We start from the raw sequence: 22,574 nt of genomic DNA, 5'->3' as shown, positions 1-22,574 counted from the left end.
GAAGGGTTTGTAGAAATTGACGTGACAAGTTTGTAAAAAAACTATATATCCCTCGAAGGTATTCCAATTATTTGTTTAATACACAATTCTTTTTCTCTTACACAATCGAATGCTCAAAATGGAATGCGACCGTGGCAAAGCCATTTTTATTGTTTTTCGTCGTGCGCACGCGCACGCGCGCGTGTATGAGTGTCACTTGGAAAACATAAAACAACAAATACGAAAATAAAGACAAAGACGCACGCACGAAATGAAGTAACGAAATGATAAAAAAAATACATTTTAGATTTTCCAAATGCAATACCTACCGTGACTTTATACTGAGAACGACGTGTATTATTATTATGGTACTGTGAAGTCTATCCTATCTAAAATACCGACCGCCGATGCGTTCACAAATTCTTATCCTGCAGTGACGTACGAAGATGCTAAAGGCCTATTGATAAAATGTCTATAAGCTCCCTTCTAATGATCTAATTATTATTAATAAATGTACAGTGTACACACTACACAAACACACTATATATATAATGTATACATATTTATTGCTTAATGTAATAAAGCGCCAATGGTATATTATACAATGTACCATGAAATTCGAGTTTAGATACAACATTTATTTTACAAAAGCCGTTTATAAAAAATTTTTATCCTAAGTTCTAGTTTTTCTATTTCCCTGTAAATATTATATAATATTATGAAATGTTATTGTATATCATACAGTTTCAATGATTTTGTTCTGCGTTAAAGAAAAATATTTTTAATTTTCTACCGATTATTAAAACATTCAAAGTAGTTTTACTGTTTACTAAGTAGTAGGGTTTCATTATTTATGTAATTGTACGCAATACTAACATTGCACATTTTTTGATATTTTCGGTCAATCATTTAAAACCTGTATAAAATACTATATATATATATATATTGCAGTTCCACTATTTGCAATAATGCCTAGAATATTCCATGCAATTGGCTTTCTCCCAGGGAATGACCAACTGCGGTTTAAGTAGGTATAATATGCACATTGCACACAAATGACCGTAAATGCTGATGGACATTATTTCGATATTTATGCTCCAGGGATGCGCGCTTCACCCACGAGACAAATAGGTATTTTATGACGTAGTTTCGGTTTATTATTAGATATACACATTATTATTTTATTATAGGTATACCAGATGCTTTAGTCGTGATTTTATCGGATATACGAATATATAATAAGATCCGGTCTTATCGTCATAATATATAATGCATCATTATCGCCCATAATAATAAGTTTGTATAAAGGCTGGTGCTGTGCTATAGCTACTATAGTTCAACGTTGACAATAATATGAAGTAGACATTCTTGAATGTATAAAATTACGTTTTATCACTTTTCCGAGCAATTATTCTCTGTCCGTCCCAAGAAGCGCTCATGCATGTTACGCACGGGAAACTTTCAGCGCACCACTTTCCATCTATTCCTCGTTTCCGTCAACCTCCCCAATGGTATGATTGGATTGTGAAAGTGTTTATGAGGAGGATAGTTTTCAGTGGTGTTAGTGTTAAAAGAGGGGGGCAGTCGTAAATAACAATACGTGGTTGATGATGGTGATGGCGGAGGTGGCGTGACAAGTCGAGGCGCGTGAGTAAAAAATAATTACCACCGTCGTATAACGTTACTCGACAAGGCATTGCGTCTTACACTGCAAAAACTCATACTCAACGAACGTTGGCGTATACGTCAAATATGCATCGCGGTTAGAGCAAAGAAGATAATATTATGGTGGGAGAGAGAAAGAGAGAATGTGAGTGTGAGAGAGGGGGAAGGGTAGTCGTCGAAATCTGCGCACAAGTCCTTTGCTAACCTCCACCGACTGCAGTATGTATATATTACATATATATTTATATATGAACATCGGTCACAAAATATAATATATATATATAGCATACACATACAATATACTTAGTATATATAAATGTAAGTGTACCTGCGTCGGTGTGTTCGTGATATTAAACTCTGTTCGTGCCGGTAATGCTGTGACTACGTATATTTATATTGTATATATAAATATATATATATATATATATATATATATATATATTATATTATATTACGGGTAACTATATATAGTGCTGCCGATGAAATAGCGTCGTCGGCTGTTTGTGAATTATTACGACCCGCTCTGTGGGCGAAAGACTGGTGGTGGTGGCGCTGTTGTGAAATAGGAAGTAGTGTGTGCGTGAGAGGTGAAAGAGTGGAGATAAGCGCACAAATATTTGCATATACCGGTGCGGTGGTGGTGTGGCGATCGGTGCGTAGCGGGGCTCGTGAATACGTTTTCGACGGTGCGAAACGCATTACGACTGCCCGAAAGAACGTTTAACATTTCGTTTTTACTACCACGTGTTTGTAGCCCCACGACCCAGCCCCGCACGTACCACATGCACCGCCATCTCCTGAATTTTGTTAGTTTGTTATCGTAAACGATTATATTATGTCCCCTTCCTCTAAAGGCTGACAATCCTCGGGAAGTGTCGACGGACCTAGACGCAATGGCGACCATATTTCCAAAAGTTTTAATAGTAATTATTATAATATTTTAATTCGTTTATTTTATTCACTCTCCTTCCGTTCCGTACAAATACTAAACTATTAGCTGTTTAAAATTTGTCTGCTAACGTTATGTTTATAACTCAACCGTTATATCGTTATATTTACATAATAATATGTTGTCTGTAGTACGTGGTTCTTACTAATGGATTCAGATTTCAGATATCAAATATGTAATTCTCTAGCTTTGTTCGTAATTTATTATGTAGGTAATTATTAAACCAAAACGGTTGTTTTATAACCGATCTATGAGTCCTTTTACTAACTCCGCTAGAAGTAAGAAACGCATTTATATATTCACGATAACTAAAAAAAAACTATTTTGGTGTTTTTCACTCATCAGAGTAATTAAGCTGATTTATTAACTAATAATGAGCAATAATTATACTTTGCTTATTTTCCTTAATTTAAAAAATATAGAGAGCAAAATTTAATACTAAAACTGTGAGATTTGTCAAATCATTTTTTTATTCATTATCATCGAAATTGAACCATACACAATAGGTACAGTAATCAAATTGACCAAAACAATAATTTCATGAAAAAAAAAATACAACAAAAATCAAATATAAGCGAGTGTATCACCGCTAACCGAATTAACGTGATTTCGTTATTAAATATAGAGGGATTTGTGTTTTTATTAGTTCCGACATCCTTCCTGCGTAGGTTTACGCATGGAATCGGTGATTTTCGGTTGCAGACGGTGACAACGATGACGAGGAGGACGAATACAATGGATTTCATAAGAAAAAAAAGCAAATAAAATTTGTCTTTTATTATACTCACGCGCCGCTAGGTGGTGGAGTAAGAGTAAAAGATGACACGTCCGGAATATTATCTCGGTTAGTCCGCCACCGACACTGCTACGACGAGTGCGAGAGGTGAGGAGAGTGAGAGACTAACCCTGCGAGAAACGGCAATAATAATAAACCAGCGCAAATAAGAAGATTATCCGTGCTCCGGGTAAAAGGGACTCCGGGGACGATTCACTGGAGGAGGGGGTGTAGAAGAATGGAGAAACAGAGTGGATGTGCGTGAGGAAATGGTGAGAGTATATTATATATATATATTTACCATTATTATATTTATATATATAGTGGTGACGGTGGCAGTGGCGAGAGGCACGTAAAATATTGTACGTGTACTGGGCTTTTATTCTATTATATATATATTATTATATTATTATTACAAAGGCGATGGGCGAGGCCACATCGCGCTCACCTACCACTGCTAGATTAATCAACTTTTTTTTTCTTTCTATAAGGTATATAGATTATATAGGTATACGAATTTATTTTCTCCGCCGGCACAAAAGCCCGCCGCCCGCGGGAATCGTTTTCCACCGCCAAGAGACTGACGCGGGTGGACAAAAGTTTTGCTTACCGCATCGTCGTCGGTAGCGTCCGATCATTTCGGACATTTGTTCTTCAATACAAGTCGTTACAAGCACGTGTGTGTGTGCTTACACGTTGGTGACAGGTCGGAAAACCTACATTTCTATATAGGTAATACGTATATATATGTATTATATATTTCGAGTCAAATAGAGCAAAAGTATACGGTCACGGATAAAACGACGTGAATCAAAAACGAAAGGAGAGAAAAAACCACACTTATAGTAGTTGTCATTACGTGCGGTTTCATCCCAAACAAATTGTAATAACTTACGCGCGTATGTCCGGGAGAAACAAGAAAGAAAACACGTTAACGAACTCTGGCAGGCGGTATCGGTGAGTGTGTGCGATAAGGAGGAAGGGGTGAAAAACGGACAAAACTTTTTTCGGGTCATGTACGCACACATAACCACGATCGAAAGATTGTGAATCTCTTGATATGTCGTAAAATACTCGACGTCACGTGCTACCACTAGACACTTACATTTCACAACTCCCTCGTTGGGTTGCAACTATTACTCGATTTTTGATTACGAGATCGATCAAAACGAGAACAAAATATGTAAATGGTTAGTCCAAAGTGGTGCAACGTTAAAATAAATTGGTTGCTGAAGAGTGTTTATCCCCAATTCATTTAAATACTACTCTGTCGCATGGATTTTGTTTAGTAGAGCTTCAATCGTGTTAAGGTTTGAAAACCATTTGGAGAAGACCTTAGTTTTTAACATTCAATCTCATAGATATAATATAAAATTTATTTATGTACTAGTCCATAACAACTTACATCAGATTTATACTAGCAGGGACCTTAGCGGCTATGGCAAATCTACATAGGTATTACAACTTTTTTTATTTTCTAAAATTGTCGCTGTTTTATGTATTTTTGTTATATAAAATATAAGCGGTGAATATTTAAACTAAATGTATTGAAATTCTAGGATATATCCCGAGCCAACCGGGATACATCTACTGTTCAGAAAACTCTTGGTCTTCTAGTAATACCTAAAATTTGATCATATATATTCTATGCAATAATTAAACACAATGTACCGTTTAATTAATTCAGAGTGATGCCACATTTCTGGTCGGAATAAACATAATTTTATTCACCGAGCATATGGATAGGTCTAGACATGTTAATGAATATTATGAATTGCGGAGGTTGAGTATTACTCGGAGGAGAAGTTAACGTTTTATTCTATCTAAAGCGCCTTGGTTGAACTTGATTTAAGAAATTATCTCGGAGTAAAAGTGTCTGTTTATATAAACTAAATTATCATGTAAGTTAAATATGTTTTATACGATCATACGACGTATACAGTGTAAGCATAAAAGTGTTTTATTTTTTTCTCCCTCAGTCCAATTCGAAAGGTTTTATCGGCTAAAACATAGGACATTATATAAAAAAAAAAACAAAACAAAACTATCAGAAATATAAATATAATATAACTCGAAATATTTTAAACGTACAACGAAATATTATAATTTGTATGTTATTATTATACCACCTTCCATCGCCATCCATATAATAAGCCAATTGGTAGACGATGGCATCACCCACGTTTGTTATAACATTGTTATTTATTACTTTTATAATTATATTAGCCTGGAGCCGCGTTCGACTGTATAGTAAACCGATTTGATTTTTTAGTCGTTCGTAATATCATGTCGACCACGGAATTCCACGAATAATTTATTGGTTTACAGCCAACGGGACATGTTAAACAATTTAATCTCCTAGATATAAATATGTAATATAATATACATATTAATTGTATATATTGTAAATACAGTAGAATAATTAAAAATTATAAAACACAATGTTATTCCTAGTCCAGATAATTTCTATAAAAATATGAATTTGCGAAAAAAATTATCCGTGACTACATATATAATATTTTTTAACACAATAATGCGTGTTTTTCTTTATTATGTTCCAAAACGAAAACGTACTTAAAGTTTCTATTACTCAATATACCATGATCGCAACGTATGAGTTATTTCCAAGCATGACTCATACTATTAAAACAAACTTTAATGGTCTTATAAAGACAAAGGAAAATTCTTATTTATTCGTTGTTACAATTTAGATTATTCCATGTCATAAGTATTACTGTTGGGTAGTTCCTTGAATCATGTAATTCAAGTAAAAAACATATATATACTGGACATGTGCTTATTGTACAATTACACTTACAGATTGTATATTTTCTAAAATTAATGTTAAAAAAATTATTCCACGGAGTTACAATATTAAAAAAATAAAAATAAAAATTATCTTGCAGTTCCACTACGAGTCACATCTGACTTGTTTTTAATTAAATCTACCTCATTTTAGTTTCAATGTACTGTATTTGTTGAAATTTTAAACATCGAATTCGGCTAGTACAACGTAAGGATACCTACTATTTTAGAAATCATAACTATTTTAGTTATTTTTGCTCGCAGTGACACCAATCGATTCGTACGATTTTGCTCGCTAAAAAAAATAATCATCACGAATCGTACGGAACCGAGCCCGTACGTTGCGCGGACGCGACGTGTCGCTGAAAGCCGGGGCAGCAGTACTTCGTCTATTTATTAGTCGTTGCTTTTATTTCTCGAGGTGTATTCGACGCGTTCTCGTAGCGCAACAACGATATTATCGTGCGCTTACGTATTATAATGTTCTTCTTCTTCTCATCGATCCGGACAATACGCACAGCGTTATGTACTAAGTAATCCGGTGGCGTACTACGGTGGCGGCGGGTCGTGTTCGATAGTAAGTAGCATTATAAATGCGTACGATACAATATCACTGCAGTATAATATACGCTTGCAGTGTACGTGTATACGGTCTAGCGGACCGCGGCGGAGGCTGAGGAGATTCTTGGCAAGAAAACGTGCGGGAAACGACTTTATACATATTATAATACGTATACACATACGTACGTATTATATAATGATGTATATATATATATATATATATTCGTATCACGGGCAGCCAGTGGCGGCGCGCTAGAGCATCGAGTGGCAATAACGCCCCCGACACTTGTTGTATTATTGGTTTCGCTCATTGGCAACCGTCCCGGCGGCAATTCAAATTAAACGCAACAACATAACATTTATAACGATAATGATATGCACTCGCACACACACACACACACTCGTACGCGTATATTATATAATATACCGACGCACATTTCGCAAACCCCCGAACGCGGGGGGGGGACCGTCGGTGGTGTTTTTCCGCGGCAGCCGCGATTCGGCAGGACGATCGTTTCGCAAAGATTTATTGCGAAACGGAGCGGCGTCTTCCGTCGGGGTTGGGTCTCGTATAATTTGATTCGTTCCGAACCGGTAACGCGCGACGATATTTTGGCACTCGAGACGAATGATTATCGTCGCGGTCGTCGTTTCGTGTAGTATAGTTATTGCGTATTATATTATACGAGTACACGAATATTATTCGTTATCGAACCGTCCGCCCGCGCGCGTATACATTATTATACCGTACTCCGTGTAACCGCGGTACTAGATTGTAATTTATACTATTATATAATTGAGTATTATTACGATATAACGCCGGATAAAGCGTATCGGAGGGAGTCGCCCCCGACGCGATTACGGTTTTGAGTCGAAACTATCAAGTCGCCGCGCCGTCGCAGATCGGGCACACTTTTGCGCGCTACGACTAAAATCAAAATCATGAAAGTAGACGTTATACATGACTTCTTAAAGAACTCTTGTGACCCGAGGTGATTCCCGTACTCTCGAACCACCCCCGCCGCCGTAGAAACTAGAATTGTATTCTGAGAACCGAAGACTCGCAAAGCACTTTGCGTTTCTAGGAATTTGCTACCTAACCGGTGTGTGACAATTTTCAAACACATATTTTGTTATTTGTAACGATTCGTTTAAATTTATTTATTCGTTTTCTATTTTTTTTTTTTTTCGTATTTGTATTTATTAGGAATGACAAGCAGATAGACGGATGTCTATCGAGTTTCGTACGTTATGATATAATAATATATGTAGTGTTATTGTTTTACCTTAACTTTATAACACATTTTGAAAAGAAAAAGTTATCTGAACTTTTCGTAAAAAATAGATTAGAATTAAAAATGTTTTATTTACTGTGCATTTTTTATAATTAAAAAGTTATATATAAAGTTCAGACTTTCAGCAATGATCACGATGAACTTTGACCCGGCATAAATACTTTATTTATTTTAAGTACAATACTTACTATTAAATTATAAAATTTAAGTATACGATGTCTAACGCCTGTCAAATAATTCAAAGTATTGATTTTATAAAAATATTTCATCATATGCAAAATAAAATTTACAATTAGCTAGGTAGGTATGCATAAAGTATTTATTTTTTTAATATTTGCTATTCTTTGTATGATACTATTTATTAAAATTTGTTTTCTTTTTTACTACTATATAATACATTATGTACATAAATAGTATATATATAATATATATATTTATAAATAAATAGTAGTTGATCCTTATACCGTCTAGGTTGGAATTTAAATGGTATTCAGAGGTAATATTAAGAATAAAATAATATTATTCAACAAAACTTCATAACTAAAAGTTTAAATACGATAAAGAACATAATATTTAACTTATCTGAAAATATATTTGTTGAATTCATATTTATGATTATTGAATATTATTCAATAATCTGAAAGTTTACCTAATAATTGTTTTTCATTCATGTGGTATTTTATATCATTAATTTTGTTTGAATTTACTTCTCTTATTATATTTAAAAATTGGGTTGTCTAATATTTTTATTTTCGTTTAAAAACTCTTATTGGGTAGGTATCTCCTATTTTTTTGTAAAAAATGCATAAACAGTTTTATAAATATGCGCACTTTTCCAAATCACTTTTATCATAAAGTGAATGTAAATTTACTTACACTTATGTAATTCTGAACAATAACGACTCGTCTGAAAGTTTTTTGTTACAAAATTGTGTTAAATTAAATTTAACATTTTTAAAGTGCATATTTTCATATTATTATGTAATAAATTTACCGCGCCTCGAGAATTTCAAAACTGTTTTCCAATTTGTTGGGTTCATTATTTTTTAATTATTTTCATACTCCAAAAAGGTATTAAGTAGAAAATATTATGTTTAAAACTACTTAGTTCAACAATAATAAATTTAATTAAAACTAACGTGGATATTTTGTCATATTTTCCTCATAGTTTGACATGGTAGTATTTTCTCATCAGCCATACACCGTCCACATTTACCTAAATAGGAATGCACAGAGGTTTAATAGAAATTGATAAGACGTCAGTGGATCAGTGTGTGTATGCTGGTGTAAAATTATATGACTTAAATCCCATGCAAAACATTATTTTTGACTACAAAAAATATAGTTATTTACTATGAAACTACACGTTTGTATTATGTACATTGCGCATATTATTTTTGTTTTGTACACTTTTATTTTACTGCTATATACAATTTATGTTCATAAAAATTATTTTTATATGGCAGTAATATTTTGTTTTTTTTTTAGAAAATAAATATACTTTGAAGTATATAGAGCTATTCGGGAAACCCTGCAAACAACTTATTACTAAATAATTTCACGTCAACTTTGAAAAATCAGACTCATAACTCAATTTAAAATAATTTTCTTCAACATAAAATTGTATGTTGTACATTTAATTTGGTTCAATGTTGGTTCCATCAAATATAAACTACCGATTTATTTTATAACGTTAGAATAAGAGTAATAATGGCGAGGTATACGCAAATGGCTAAAACATGTTTTTTTCCTTATTATTATACAAATTAAAAAAGCTATTGTTCCCTATGGATTGTATTTATTTGATTTGTTTTTGCATCACAATATTATATTTTACTTAATTCAAACTTCAACCAATTTCTGTGAGTATGAATACTAAATGATGAACAACCAAGAACAACGAACGAAGTTTAAGTTTTCCATAAGTATTTTATTAATAATAAAAATATGGGTGATGTAAGTGTGTGTATAATCTGTGCACAAACAAATTGTTATATGAGGAATAGTCTATGTATAAAGGAGTTGTAAAAAAAATTCGCTCTTTTTCTATTAGCTCTGGCGTAAAGCTTACATAAAATATTGCGAAATTTTGGAAATACTATTTTTAACTACAAAAATAATATTATAACATAATTAAATAAATATAGTTAAGTTATATTTTAAAAAAATTCTTACTGTAAATTATAATGAAGTTTAAAAAAAATTTAAAAATTTAGAAATATTAAAGTTTTTTTTAGGAGAATAATATGTAATCAAGAAAATAATTATAAACTATTGTAAAATTACTATAATTACCTAGCCATAAAAATCAATAATGATATATTATTAAATCATAATTGATATAAATATAATATAGTATTAACCAACTTTTTATTATTAACTCTTATTTTAATTAAGAAGAAAATAAATTGTACTGTTTTATGTCTTAATTAGTGTGAATTAATGGAATTCAGTTTCAATACACCATTTTCTATCCAGTAAATAAACTATGTATGCGTGTGTTTTAATTATTATTATTTTCATTATTTATACCAAATTAATCATTTAGTTATAAAGAGAAAAATAGGATCTCATAACCCAACCGATCAAAGTGTTGCACGACGATTTAATTAAAATTGTTATAAACATAATATAATATGATATGGATTATTATTTTTTTTTTTTTGAAAATGCGTATAAAAATGTAGTATCAAATACTATTCACTAAGGTTATTATAAATATATACAATATGTACATTAAATTTATGCATTTTTAATATTAAAAAATAACTCAAATTTTATATTGCAAACGCATATTGTTTTGATAGTGAATAATAGTTTTCTAAGTAAATATCAGTTATTAAAATTTATATGAATTTAAAACTTGTTGATATTACTTTTATTTATTTATATATTTTTGAAACTTCAATTTTTCTTTCAATGAATTTTATAAGTATTTTATAAGTAGCGGTTTTGAAAGACAGACATCATTTTAATTATATTATTTAATCTAATCGACAACATAATTTATATTTATTAATCTTCGAAGCGTGTGAAATATCTGAATCAAATTAAAATAATGTTATCAATTTTTTTTTTATTACAAATACAAAATGCCTATCTTTATAGGTTAACCATTGCATATTATTACCTATGTAATTTGTATATCGCGATTGATAAAAGTTTAAATACGTAACTCCGTGCGTCGTTTAGTTAACATTATAGCATTATACGATATTACTATTATAATATTATGTTTGACTTGACTGATTGATTGTGTTTATTAATTCCACAGCGTGGATATTCGAGACAAGTATACTGATCCGAACAAGTCACATTGGAAGGATGAGTCGTTGGAAGGCAGATCGCACTTCCGCATGCTATCCGAACCGGCCATGTTAACCATCGATAACGTATCGGAAATGGACGCTGGCATTTACAGATGTCGTGTAGACTTTCGGAAATCGCCGACCAGGAATTCCCGACTGAACCTCACAGTTATTGGTAAGTACCAGTTATTTTTTCGTGATTATATACCAGATTCATTATCTCGCATGATATTATACATTAGGTATTTTTATCACTAATTTGAGATCGATTATTCCGAATGAAATTTCGTCCGTAGAAAACATATCGCATGAAACACATTGAAGTGAACGCGATGTAATTTCATTTTTATGAATTTTTCAGCACAAGACTTCTTATTACGTTTTGTGACCATACGTGTAACCTAAGAAACGTGATCAAATTATTTTTCTTGTATAATACTTATATATACGCATACACACATAATACCGTAGAGAATTTTATGCTCAACGTGGTTCACTTGAGAAAAAAAAGATATATCTGTCTACTGTCACACGATCTCAGTTTTCATTTCGGTGTTTGTCATTTCGTGATTATTTTTTAACCAGTTTATGAGAAAAAATAAAAGTTAACATTTTTATCACATACAATTCCATTTATATTGTGCAATTTTAAGTTTGTACAATTACATATACCTTCGTAAGTCATAAATATAATATAATAATAATATTAATAATATGCAATCGATAGACAAAATGATTATTAGTATGAATTAACTCGTTTACGGTTTTGCTCACACTCTACACATTATTGGTAATATTTGAGTAGACATAGAATATTTGATATAAATAATTTAAAATATTAGCCAAAAATCAGGACCAATAATTGTATACTAAAATATTTACTTATTTTATATTAAATCCATTATTTTTGTTGTGGTTATATACAAAATGCGATTTTTTTTTTTTTTATTATTATTAATTTGATAATTTGAAATCATTAAAAACATAATTGTCTAAATTTTTGTACACGAGATATTGATTTTTTCCAAGTTCGTTACTTAATGAGATAAAAGATCTAAAAAGATTGTTTACGACTTACGATCAACAATCCTACAGCGTTTTAAAAATTTTATTTTTAAAATGTTGTACAAATAAACGTATTACATGCATGTGCTTTAAATATTTTAGGAAAAAATATTAACATTTTACACAAAAGAATCGAAATGGCGTAGCAGTTCGAAAAAAAATACCTAAACATATTATATATTATCATAAAAAGTAAAAAAATATATATATATGTATTATGTATATTAAATATCTATATTTTTTTCAAATTAGATATTCATTGAAATAAAGTATTATGTAAAAATATGCATATATCACTAAGTATTTTGTAAATACCAATTACTTCTTATTTTATTCCGTACAATATAAATCGTATTTTCTCCATTTTACGAACACATTAGGTGCCTTTACTCGGTAACAATAAATTTGTTTATTTAAAACCAGTTAGTCATAACGTACATTTTAATGTTTTAGTATGAATAAACAATGTAATAATAATATTAGGTAATACAAAACTAAAGAGTGTATCATATATGTAGGTGTTTTGCCTATACAAAACGCCGGCATTACTAAATTATGTTATTAACATTATGATTCTGTATACGCATGAAATTATGTTTTAAATTACTATGATTTAAGACTAAATTTTTTGCGCATATTTGATATTTCATTGCATTTTCAACGATAAGCATCAACATTTTAACGAGGCCTTAAAATGGTAAATGGTTTTTATGGGTTTTAATATATGAAAAATACATTTAAAAACATAAAAATATTTAACTTAATATTTATTAGAACATTTTAACATAGAGTAGAGTCATGGAAAACACCGTTATTAACCAAATAAATTATAAAATATATTAATAAATATCATGCTATGTAAGTGAATGTTGTGTGCTTTTTTATGTTTATACCAAGTTTTGTTATTGAATAATATTAGGTGTTTACTCAAACCTAATTTAATTATTAACGGTTGGTAGTTAAGTGAAAATGCAATAAATAAGAAACGTTATTTATAATAGAATATTTGCAAAGTAGATTAATTTTGTTAATTTCTCAAAGTAATAATATTATATAATATATACATTAAATTATTTATACTTTATATTCAGACAAAAAATATTCAACTATAAGTAAACTAAGTCTATATTTTTATATATACATGCTATAACTTATAATAATAATATTTACGAAATTATAAAAATTGATTTTAGTTATTCATATGATTATTATATTATTATCCGTATTTTGATGTAAAACATTTTATCAAAAACCGAATCGTTTTCGAAATGTATTATAGCTGTATTTAATAAAAATTTTAATTTGATTTGTATTGTTGGGTAAAGTAAAATAGTTTTCAAAATTTATAACAGTTATCGTGTCTTATAATTTAATTTTAGTTTTATAATTCTGTTATTTTTAACGGGTAAAATAAGAATTTTAAATGTTCATGTGAGTAAAAATAGTTGAAATAAAATGAAGATACAAAATAATATAATAATATAATACCAATAAAAATATAGAATATAAAACCATCCGAGACTTATTATTTTCATATCGTATTAACGTTTATTAAAAAAATTTCAAAAAAAGAGAGATGATAGAAATGTCACTACCATATTAATGCTTGTCATTATATACAGGTCTAATCTATAGTTGATTGGCAGGTGTCGGTGAATTACGTCACCAGTTGGATTTTTTCGTTCTTTAAATCTTGTTTTAAAACGTTATTATATAATATTATATTTATGTAGGTACCTACCTACATTAGACACATACAATATAAATCACTATTTTAAAAATAAACAATAAACTCTCTCTCTCTCTCTCAAACATCTCGTTAAAACTTGCTAACGTCAGCCAAACAATGTCTCCAAATAGGAATACTTTTGATAACGACTTTAACACACTAGTGAGTCAGTGTGGAGATTTACTGAAAAACCATATGCTTATATATGTGTCTAAAACAAACTATACGGGAGCGTGCTTCTGCAGAAAATCAAATTGTATTCTACTCGCGTGTAATCGTGAATCTCGCATAAACAATGATTTATAACCACATGCATTACAGCCTATGATTTCAAACCAAAATGAATGTATGTTAAGTAGACCAACGGCAAAGATATTATGATATCGTAGTTAAAATATACTAGTATAATACTACTCAATTTAAACGAAAACATATTATTATTATTATAAGTATATGATTAAATAAATTAAATATAAATTTAACATTAATATGAATAAATGTTTAATTTTTCTCAATTTAATATAGCGATCCGTATAAGTACTACGGAGACTAACTATTATCACATACAAATGTTTTACGTAGCGTTTCGTTTTCACTTGTAATATATAATTACGTCTCTAAATATCGGACTTATATATTTTATAAAGATTTAATGATATTTTATGTCATTCCTATGGAATAATTTAAAACCAAATAAACAAAGCATCTTATCCACGAATAACTTTATTAAAAAACTTTCATTTCGTATTTGCGTCTATATTTTAGTTATAAAGTTATGAGTAATAATATGATTATAAGATTTTTAATGTAATAAAATGTGCCTTTTATTGATTATTTAAAAAACTTCACCAAACATTTTAATTTATAAAAATAATAATAATATTAATCTATTTCTTACATTTGTGACATTCAACAAATAATTGTTAATTATTTTACGATTCTTGAAAATTTTTAATTATTATTATTGATTTATTATGTTTAATTTTCAAAGTTATTATGAACTTAAAAGATCATTTACAAAATATTCCACCAAAAGGTATATCGGATGGTACTATTAAGTTATCCTCCCATGTATATAGTTTAGCTTCAAAATAAAATAGGTATACACTGTACAATACAAACACTGTCCAACAGACCTAGAGATAGCAATGGTTGTTGATATCACCAAATGAAATCATTACTTATTATATTTAATAATATCTATTTCATAATAAAGTTACGATTGATTAGACAATGTTCATGGCAGTAAATCGTAGAAAATACGCTTAAGAGTTAATATAATACGCTATTGTGATCAAATATTATGCAAACCCACTATATGCGTTCAGTTGTTTACTAAAAATAATTAATCCACAGGGACAGTAACCTTAATGATTTTATAGTTCTTAGTTCGTCGAAATAGGAATTTTGAAAGTTTTCCTAAAAACTTGTCAGTATTTTAACCTAACTTAATTTATCTAATTTCATTTTTTTTTCACTTAAATCGATTGAATGTTAATTTCATAACAAGAATCTTTTAAAGTTACATAATATTATGTACTAATATTTGGTTTTTTTTTTTAAAAAAAAACTACGTAAAAACAATTCCTTTTAAGATTCGATGTAACTTCGATCTATATCGTTATTTTTTACTACCTATTAAGTTTGATATATGATTCATAAGAGCGTTTAATAAAAAAAAATATTGTACAATTTTAACAATTTGATCGATAATAAATTAATCAAATACACAGTTATGCACTCGTCGTATGGACCATTGTTTTGGAAAAAAATTTCATCGAACATGCGATGTGCACGAACGCGGTGGCATGCACTCTATCGTCAATGTAGATAGTGAAAAATAACAGAGTACGCTATACACTCATTGTATAACTGTATATGTCAGTAAACGCGATGTATTTTAGAAAACTATTCGATTTATAACCCGTAACGCGTAATACTCGTCGGTAAAACGTGAGATGATTTAACGGCTCAGCCGCGTTGCGCATATTGGGTCCGGGTTCCTTAGGAGGATTAAAATTAACTTCTTCGGCCGTTTCAATAATGACGATGAAAAAAAAAAAGAATAATAAATAAATAAATATAAAAACAAATACGCTAGTTTGTGTTCATTTGAAGCATTAAATATCGGTTTAATTAGACTTTTATAAGACACTAAATAAATTACTAAGAGATGCGATTTGGTTTTTCCACTTTTTTCGATTTATATATATATATTTTTTACGGCTGGTATAAAAAAATCCAATAAAGCATTAAACAAAACCGTAATGAAAAAAAAATAAAAAAAAAGTTTTGGTGACCGAGTAATTCAAATGTACAGAAATAAACAAGCGGTTTTTATCCCACCGTCGATCGATTAGAATAATTTTAAGATCCAATTATAATATCTCTTTTTTTTCGGTTGCTTTTACATCAGTCGTTTATAACTTTTTTATTACAATTATCTTATACTATTGATTTTTTATTTGGTCTCGTTCTATCGAATTTCGTATTTTTAAGCTCTAAACACATCAATACATTATATTATTAAACATGCATGACCTAAGAAAACTGTTTCATATTCAATATTTATTTTTAAAATTCCTATAATTTTTATTGTTTAGGTACCTAATAGGTATTGAAATAAAAAAAATTACTACAAGTTTGAAAACTCACACTAGTGTGGTCAGAAGCAAACGTTTTTAAGGTTTAAGTGAATATTGTTTTGTATATTTAATTATCTTACTGTAAAAAGAGAGTAGAAATTCTTAATCCTTAAAAACAAATTTACTTTTCAAGGCTTATTAATACAGGTATTACATAAATACAAATATTATGTTTTAAATGATTTTAATATAAATAAAAAGTTGTGAGATACCTAAGACTTTTTCTTTCAATAATTATTTTAAAATGAAATAATATTATAAATTAATTTTAAATTATTCCAAACAAAATTAATATATTTTTACCTTTTGTTGATGTACTATGCATATTATATTATAAACAATACTTTTATACAGAATTTATATATTTCAATGATTTCCTATATATGTATATTGTATATATCACACTTCTGAAGCTGTATTAGTTCAATCATTAAACTACATATGTATGCTAATATATCCGAAGTTATTAATATAATAACTTTTGAGACGAATGAATCCTGCAATAGAATACACCTTTTTTCTCTCCTTATTATTACAGAAGAAAAAAGTATAAAAATAATTTTATACTTCACATTAAAATGATGAAATTACATAATATTATTATTGATTTATCTTTATCTACTTTAATTTAAATCGGATAGTCACCGTAGAATAGGAATAATCATTACATATTAGGTATCGAATTGATATTTGTTTGAGATGTTTTGTTTTCTTGTTCAATGGAAACAGGTAGAAGAGAATAGAGATAATTTTGTACATATTTTCAAAACAGTTGAATTTTTATAAGGCCATAAATATACAAGTGTTAACTAATTGCTTATCTACATACTATTGTTAAACAGATATTGTACATGCGAGAGCACATTTTGTTTGAGTTTATTGTATTTTATACATTTTTTTTCTATCTAGACAGTCGTTAGAAAATAATAATTGAGTTACGATGAATCAGCGTCTATTATTATGATTTAGTAAAAAACAAGATTTTATTTGTTCTTGGTGTTCCGAGAATTAATATGAGTGAATTTTCATTTCTCGTAGAAAAATCGTTATTTTTGGTTTTCCGTCACAAATTTCCGAGACATCGTGATTATCCTGAAATGTTCGTACCTACTTTTCTCGGCGAAATATTTTGGCATCACTATAATAAATCGCTAATAAATCTCGTCGTCGTCAAACTGCACACGCCGACTAGCCGACTAGAATTATTATTTTCGTTTTCCGACGCTACTTCTCCGCGGTTTCAAGACACGCGCCCGCAACGCGATTGCGATTTATTAATAATATAACGTAATCGCGACGGACGATCTGAGCAGAACGCATTTATTTTTTTTTTCTCTCTCGACAAATCATGTGCTGGCGGCGGTTCGTACTCGCGAGCTGCTACCACGCTCCGTGCCCGTTACAGACGCGTTTTCCAACGTCAATCGCGCACACACTTGATAATAAATATATATAATAAGTGTATGTGTATCGCGCAAATGCATATTTATCACTGCCGAATGATGTGAACGTGCAACGAGTGTATGCGTTGTTGTTCCGTAGACAATAAATAACGATGTTTCGTTTCCCTTGACGATAACCGCGCGCGACCGACGTCTCCCGATCTGGCAGAGGGATGTTTCTTGGCGGGCAGACGAGTGTTTCTTGATGGACAGAGGGATGTCTCTTGTAGCCGGCTGATGTCTACGAACGGACAGAGGGATGTCGGTGATACTCCGAGATGAATCGTCGGATTTTATAATAACCCGGGCGCGAGACGCTGCGATGAGTACCTTACATAATTATTTATTATACACGATAGCATCGTACGAGATTATCAATATTATATTCCATACGAACTTATGCGTGTGTTTCCGGATGACATGAAATCGACGTCCGTGAGGTTGGGCGATCCCGGAACAATATAGTTTCCTATATGCGAATTAAATCAATTCGTGTTGGTAGGTCGAAGGATATCGGAATATATCTACCTAGATACGATATTGTTCACCAATCTTTGTATAATAACAATATTGTGCTATGTTATTTCTCTTGCAGAAATAAATTAACGTAATCATTCACTACCAAAAGCTTTCTTTACTACACATAATACGATCAAAAGGGTAACGTATCGTTTATCTTATCGGCTAACTCTAACCATATTCATATACATTATACACAGATAAATATAATAGACTTTTTAAACTTTAAGCTTAAAAATAAACGTTTATAATGTATTTTTATAAAGTTATTTATTACAATGCTAGCGATGAAAATATCGTGTCAGTATATCTTGTAATATGCAATATACCGTAATACACTTAAATATTTGATCCGCATTGGTTGTACTCACGCAATTCATTGCTAATAAAATAAAATATATTTAACGTAAAAACTAGCTGCGGCAAATTGTTGTACGAATGGCCGGCGGGCAAGGGCGTAACATTCGACTTGAACGCGTCATTTGTCATATGTGTGTGACTCCAAACAAGTTTACAATTACTTTCTGGGTTTCTATTCACCAGGCAACGAGAAAACTACGAGATTGGAAAATTCGGGTCGTTTAAGTAAACTTTTTTAATGATACAAATCCTCAACTTTAAATCCATTATCGATCAATGTTCTATACTCATATTACATTTCGGTGCCATAAAACACCAATATACACCCGCATACATTCGGTGAACTTAAATTCACGTAGATATACCGTGGTAACGACAAACATTTAATTTTGACAAAAAAGTTTCCTGATAAACGCTTTAGTAATCAACATATTGTTATTAAATATAAAATATAGCCGTTTAATCTAAGCGATAAACGGAAAAGTATGGTTTTAAAAACCAAAAACCTACCCAGACATCACACCGAATTTTATAATACCCATGCAGTGTGTGTGTAATAAAAATTTGCAATCGTCGTTTCAGCGTTTACGTATAGTAAACTGGTATAAAGCAAATTATCGTGTAAAATTTAGTATGACGTTTTTAAACTGCTTGCGTTAAGTTTTACTTGGCATTTATTACAATACTTGATTCGCCTATGAAAAATTAATTTCTCAAAACAGCGAGTCCTTCGAAACCCAGACGCGTATTGCTTGTAATACCAACGTTCAATATAGTTTACTTAATAAGCTGAGTCCTGTATGTTGTAGTGTTATATAGTCGTAGTTTTCATACTATCATCGTGTGCTCGACGAAATACAAACACGGACTCCCGCGGGCTTTGTTTGAACGTTTGGATACAATACATAATATTTTGATTATACGTAATACTATCGTGTAATGTAGCGCCAAACTCATTAATTATGATTATGCATCTTTTGATAAACAACGCAAGAGTTTAAAATTAAAACCGACCGTTGCGATCGTTGAACTATAAATAATAAATATTGAAACAATCTCGGAGTGGTATCCGTTAAACGATAATATTATTACCGTTATTATGGCGGCTGACAACAGCGTTATAGTTACCTGTACGAATATATTTTACTTAATGTTTCCCCGAGGATCACTCCTGCCAAACGGAAATATTATTGTTATATTGTCCAGTCATGGTAACCGCGTGTATCGTTGCCCTTTTATTTTTACACCATTATATTATTCCGTTCCGATCGTGAAGATAATATAACAGTCTGCTGAAATATCGTGATATTTTTTTCATGAGTAAGTTATATTAATATATTCTATCGGTGCATTGAAAACTAACCAACTAAAATAAAAACAACTACATAGACTGCCGGAAAAAAGATTTTTATGTGATACATTCTGATTGTTTTGACAGGCACATGTGGTGATTCTTCGAGCAATGTATTTCGTCAATAATAAAAAATCATCGTGGTCAGGGTGCCACTAAATAATGTCTGGTTTTATCTATTTCTGTCAATAACCAATATATGAACGTCAAAATACGTAATAATACCCGTATATTCCATCGACTATCGTCTGAAGATCGTATTAGTATAATATATCATTTTGAAATAAACGCATAAAACGATGAATGTTATGTTGATAAATCGATCAAAATACAAAATCGACCAAAACGAACTAAGTTCATCATTATTTTCAATTGTATTGTAGTGGCACTTTAATTCTACGCTCACAATATCAGACAGTATAAGACGTAACGATGTTGGTTTGATCGAAATAGTTTTTGTTTTTTTTGAAGGTCCTAGGATATATTTCCACAAAAAACATTTTTAAACTTAATAATATAATATATTTATTGACTTTTATAAAAATTGATTTTACGTAATTAAATATGTAGTACAGACAATGTATTAAAGAATGCATATAAAAAGAAAAAAAATATTTGAACATTATAACAAATTCAGTGTCCGAAAATAACAATTAATCGCATTCTGCGAACTAAAAATTCAAATTATCTTTGACGTTTGCATTCTTATTTACTTGAAAACATTTTACTCTATTTCAACGAAAGTTTAATTCTTATAAATCATGAAATTTAAAAAAACATTCGTTTTAAAAATGTCTGCTGTATAAAAATTGTCTAAGTAGCTAACATGAAATACCTTTGAGTATCGTTAGTAAAACGATTAGTCGTTGTCAATCTAAGTACAGACTTTTGCATTATTTCGCATCATTAATTTTTAATTGGAAGCTTATAAATTATATCGAAATATTGATCGTTCAAGTTTTCTTGGTGTACGGTCATTCAGTACAACAAAAAAATAGGTGGTGATTAAAACCGGGTTTAAACTATATATTTTTTAAATTTTTTTATGTTATTCAATTAATTTAAAAGTTGATGATGCATTTCAACAATATTTTTAAACCAACTTTCCTAATAATATTATCGATTGATTTTATATAATATAATTAACTAAAAATGTAAAACCGTCATCGTAGTGTATACACTATATAGTTAAATCAAATAATATGAGTAGCTATATGTATCGTATTAAAGAGAGTTGAAATTCCGTTACCCGTTGAGTTCATAATATAGTGATAACATAATATATTTATATTTTTAAATTAAATTTTATATAACGTTATTCAGCATATTATTTTCTCCGTCTTCTCAAGTTAAATATATATATATATATATAAATATGTTTAAACCAGAATGTGTTGATATAATATTGTGTTCGTACAAATTCCGATGTTATTTGACGTATCTGGTGTTCTACAAGACGTAATAAATACCCATTTGCGATATTAGAATTTTCCAATAATATATCATAGGTCAACGTTTCCAAGAGCGTACTACAGTGGTAAACGTCTCGTAAGATGTGTGCGTGTGCGTCTATGGAATCATATTATGTGACTGTGTATACTCACGACAAATATGGAGATCAGGTGATTAGAGCAGAAATCCTACAAATTAATTTCGTATCATTACTGCAGCCAACGCGTCGGGGTCCATATTACGGAACACTGTGTGTGCTTGTTATCCAAAACACATACAATTATGATACGATACTAGGCAGGTCACCAGTATGCTTAACCGATTGAAGTTGATTGTGTGTGTGTGCGTATACAGTATTTGCTAATGAGATTTTCGATGAATATATTGTTATTATAGTAACCCTAGTCCTAGACCATGCGGAAAGTGTCCGTTAACTAATGTCAATATTATTACAAGCTTGATCAACGACGACGTGTCATCGTGGTTCCTATATAGTTTTTTTTTTACCTATGGAATTTCACAGTATCCTATATCATCTAGGCAATACATAGTAATCTTCAACGGAAAAATGTGAAGTGTCATAACTCATAGCTCATAAAATTCATCATATTATTTTAACGTTACGTATAATTATCGATAGTTTTGGAAAATGTTCACGCCGGTCTTAGCATATA

General features: G+C 30.3%; 1 protein-coding gene across 1 annotated transcript in view; it reads left to right on the top strand.

Moving 5' to 3' along the window:
• Positions 1–22,574, top strand: part of LOC114130544 (uncharacterized) — a 489,967-nt gene that overhangs the window by 381,816 nt on the left and 85,577 nt on the right. The window contains exon 3 of the mRNA XM_050206770.1: positions 11,304–11,512. Coding sequence (XP_050062727.1) covers positions 11,304–11,512 — 209 coding nt within the window. The remainder of the gene's footprint in view (positions 1–11,303; positions 11,513–22,574) is intronic.

The sequence above is a fragment of the Aphis gossypii genome, chromosome X (assembly GCF_020184175.1).
Source record: "Aphis gossypii isolate Hap1 chromosome X, ASM2018417v2, whole genome shotgun sequence".
NCBI lineage: Eukaryota > Metazoa > Arthropoda > Insecta > Hemiptera > Aphididae > Aphis > Aphis gossypii.
This window is presented reverse-complemented; position numbering and strand designations above follow the sequence as displayed.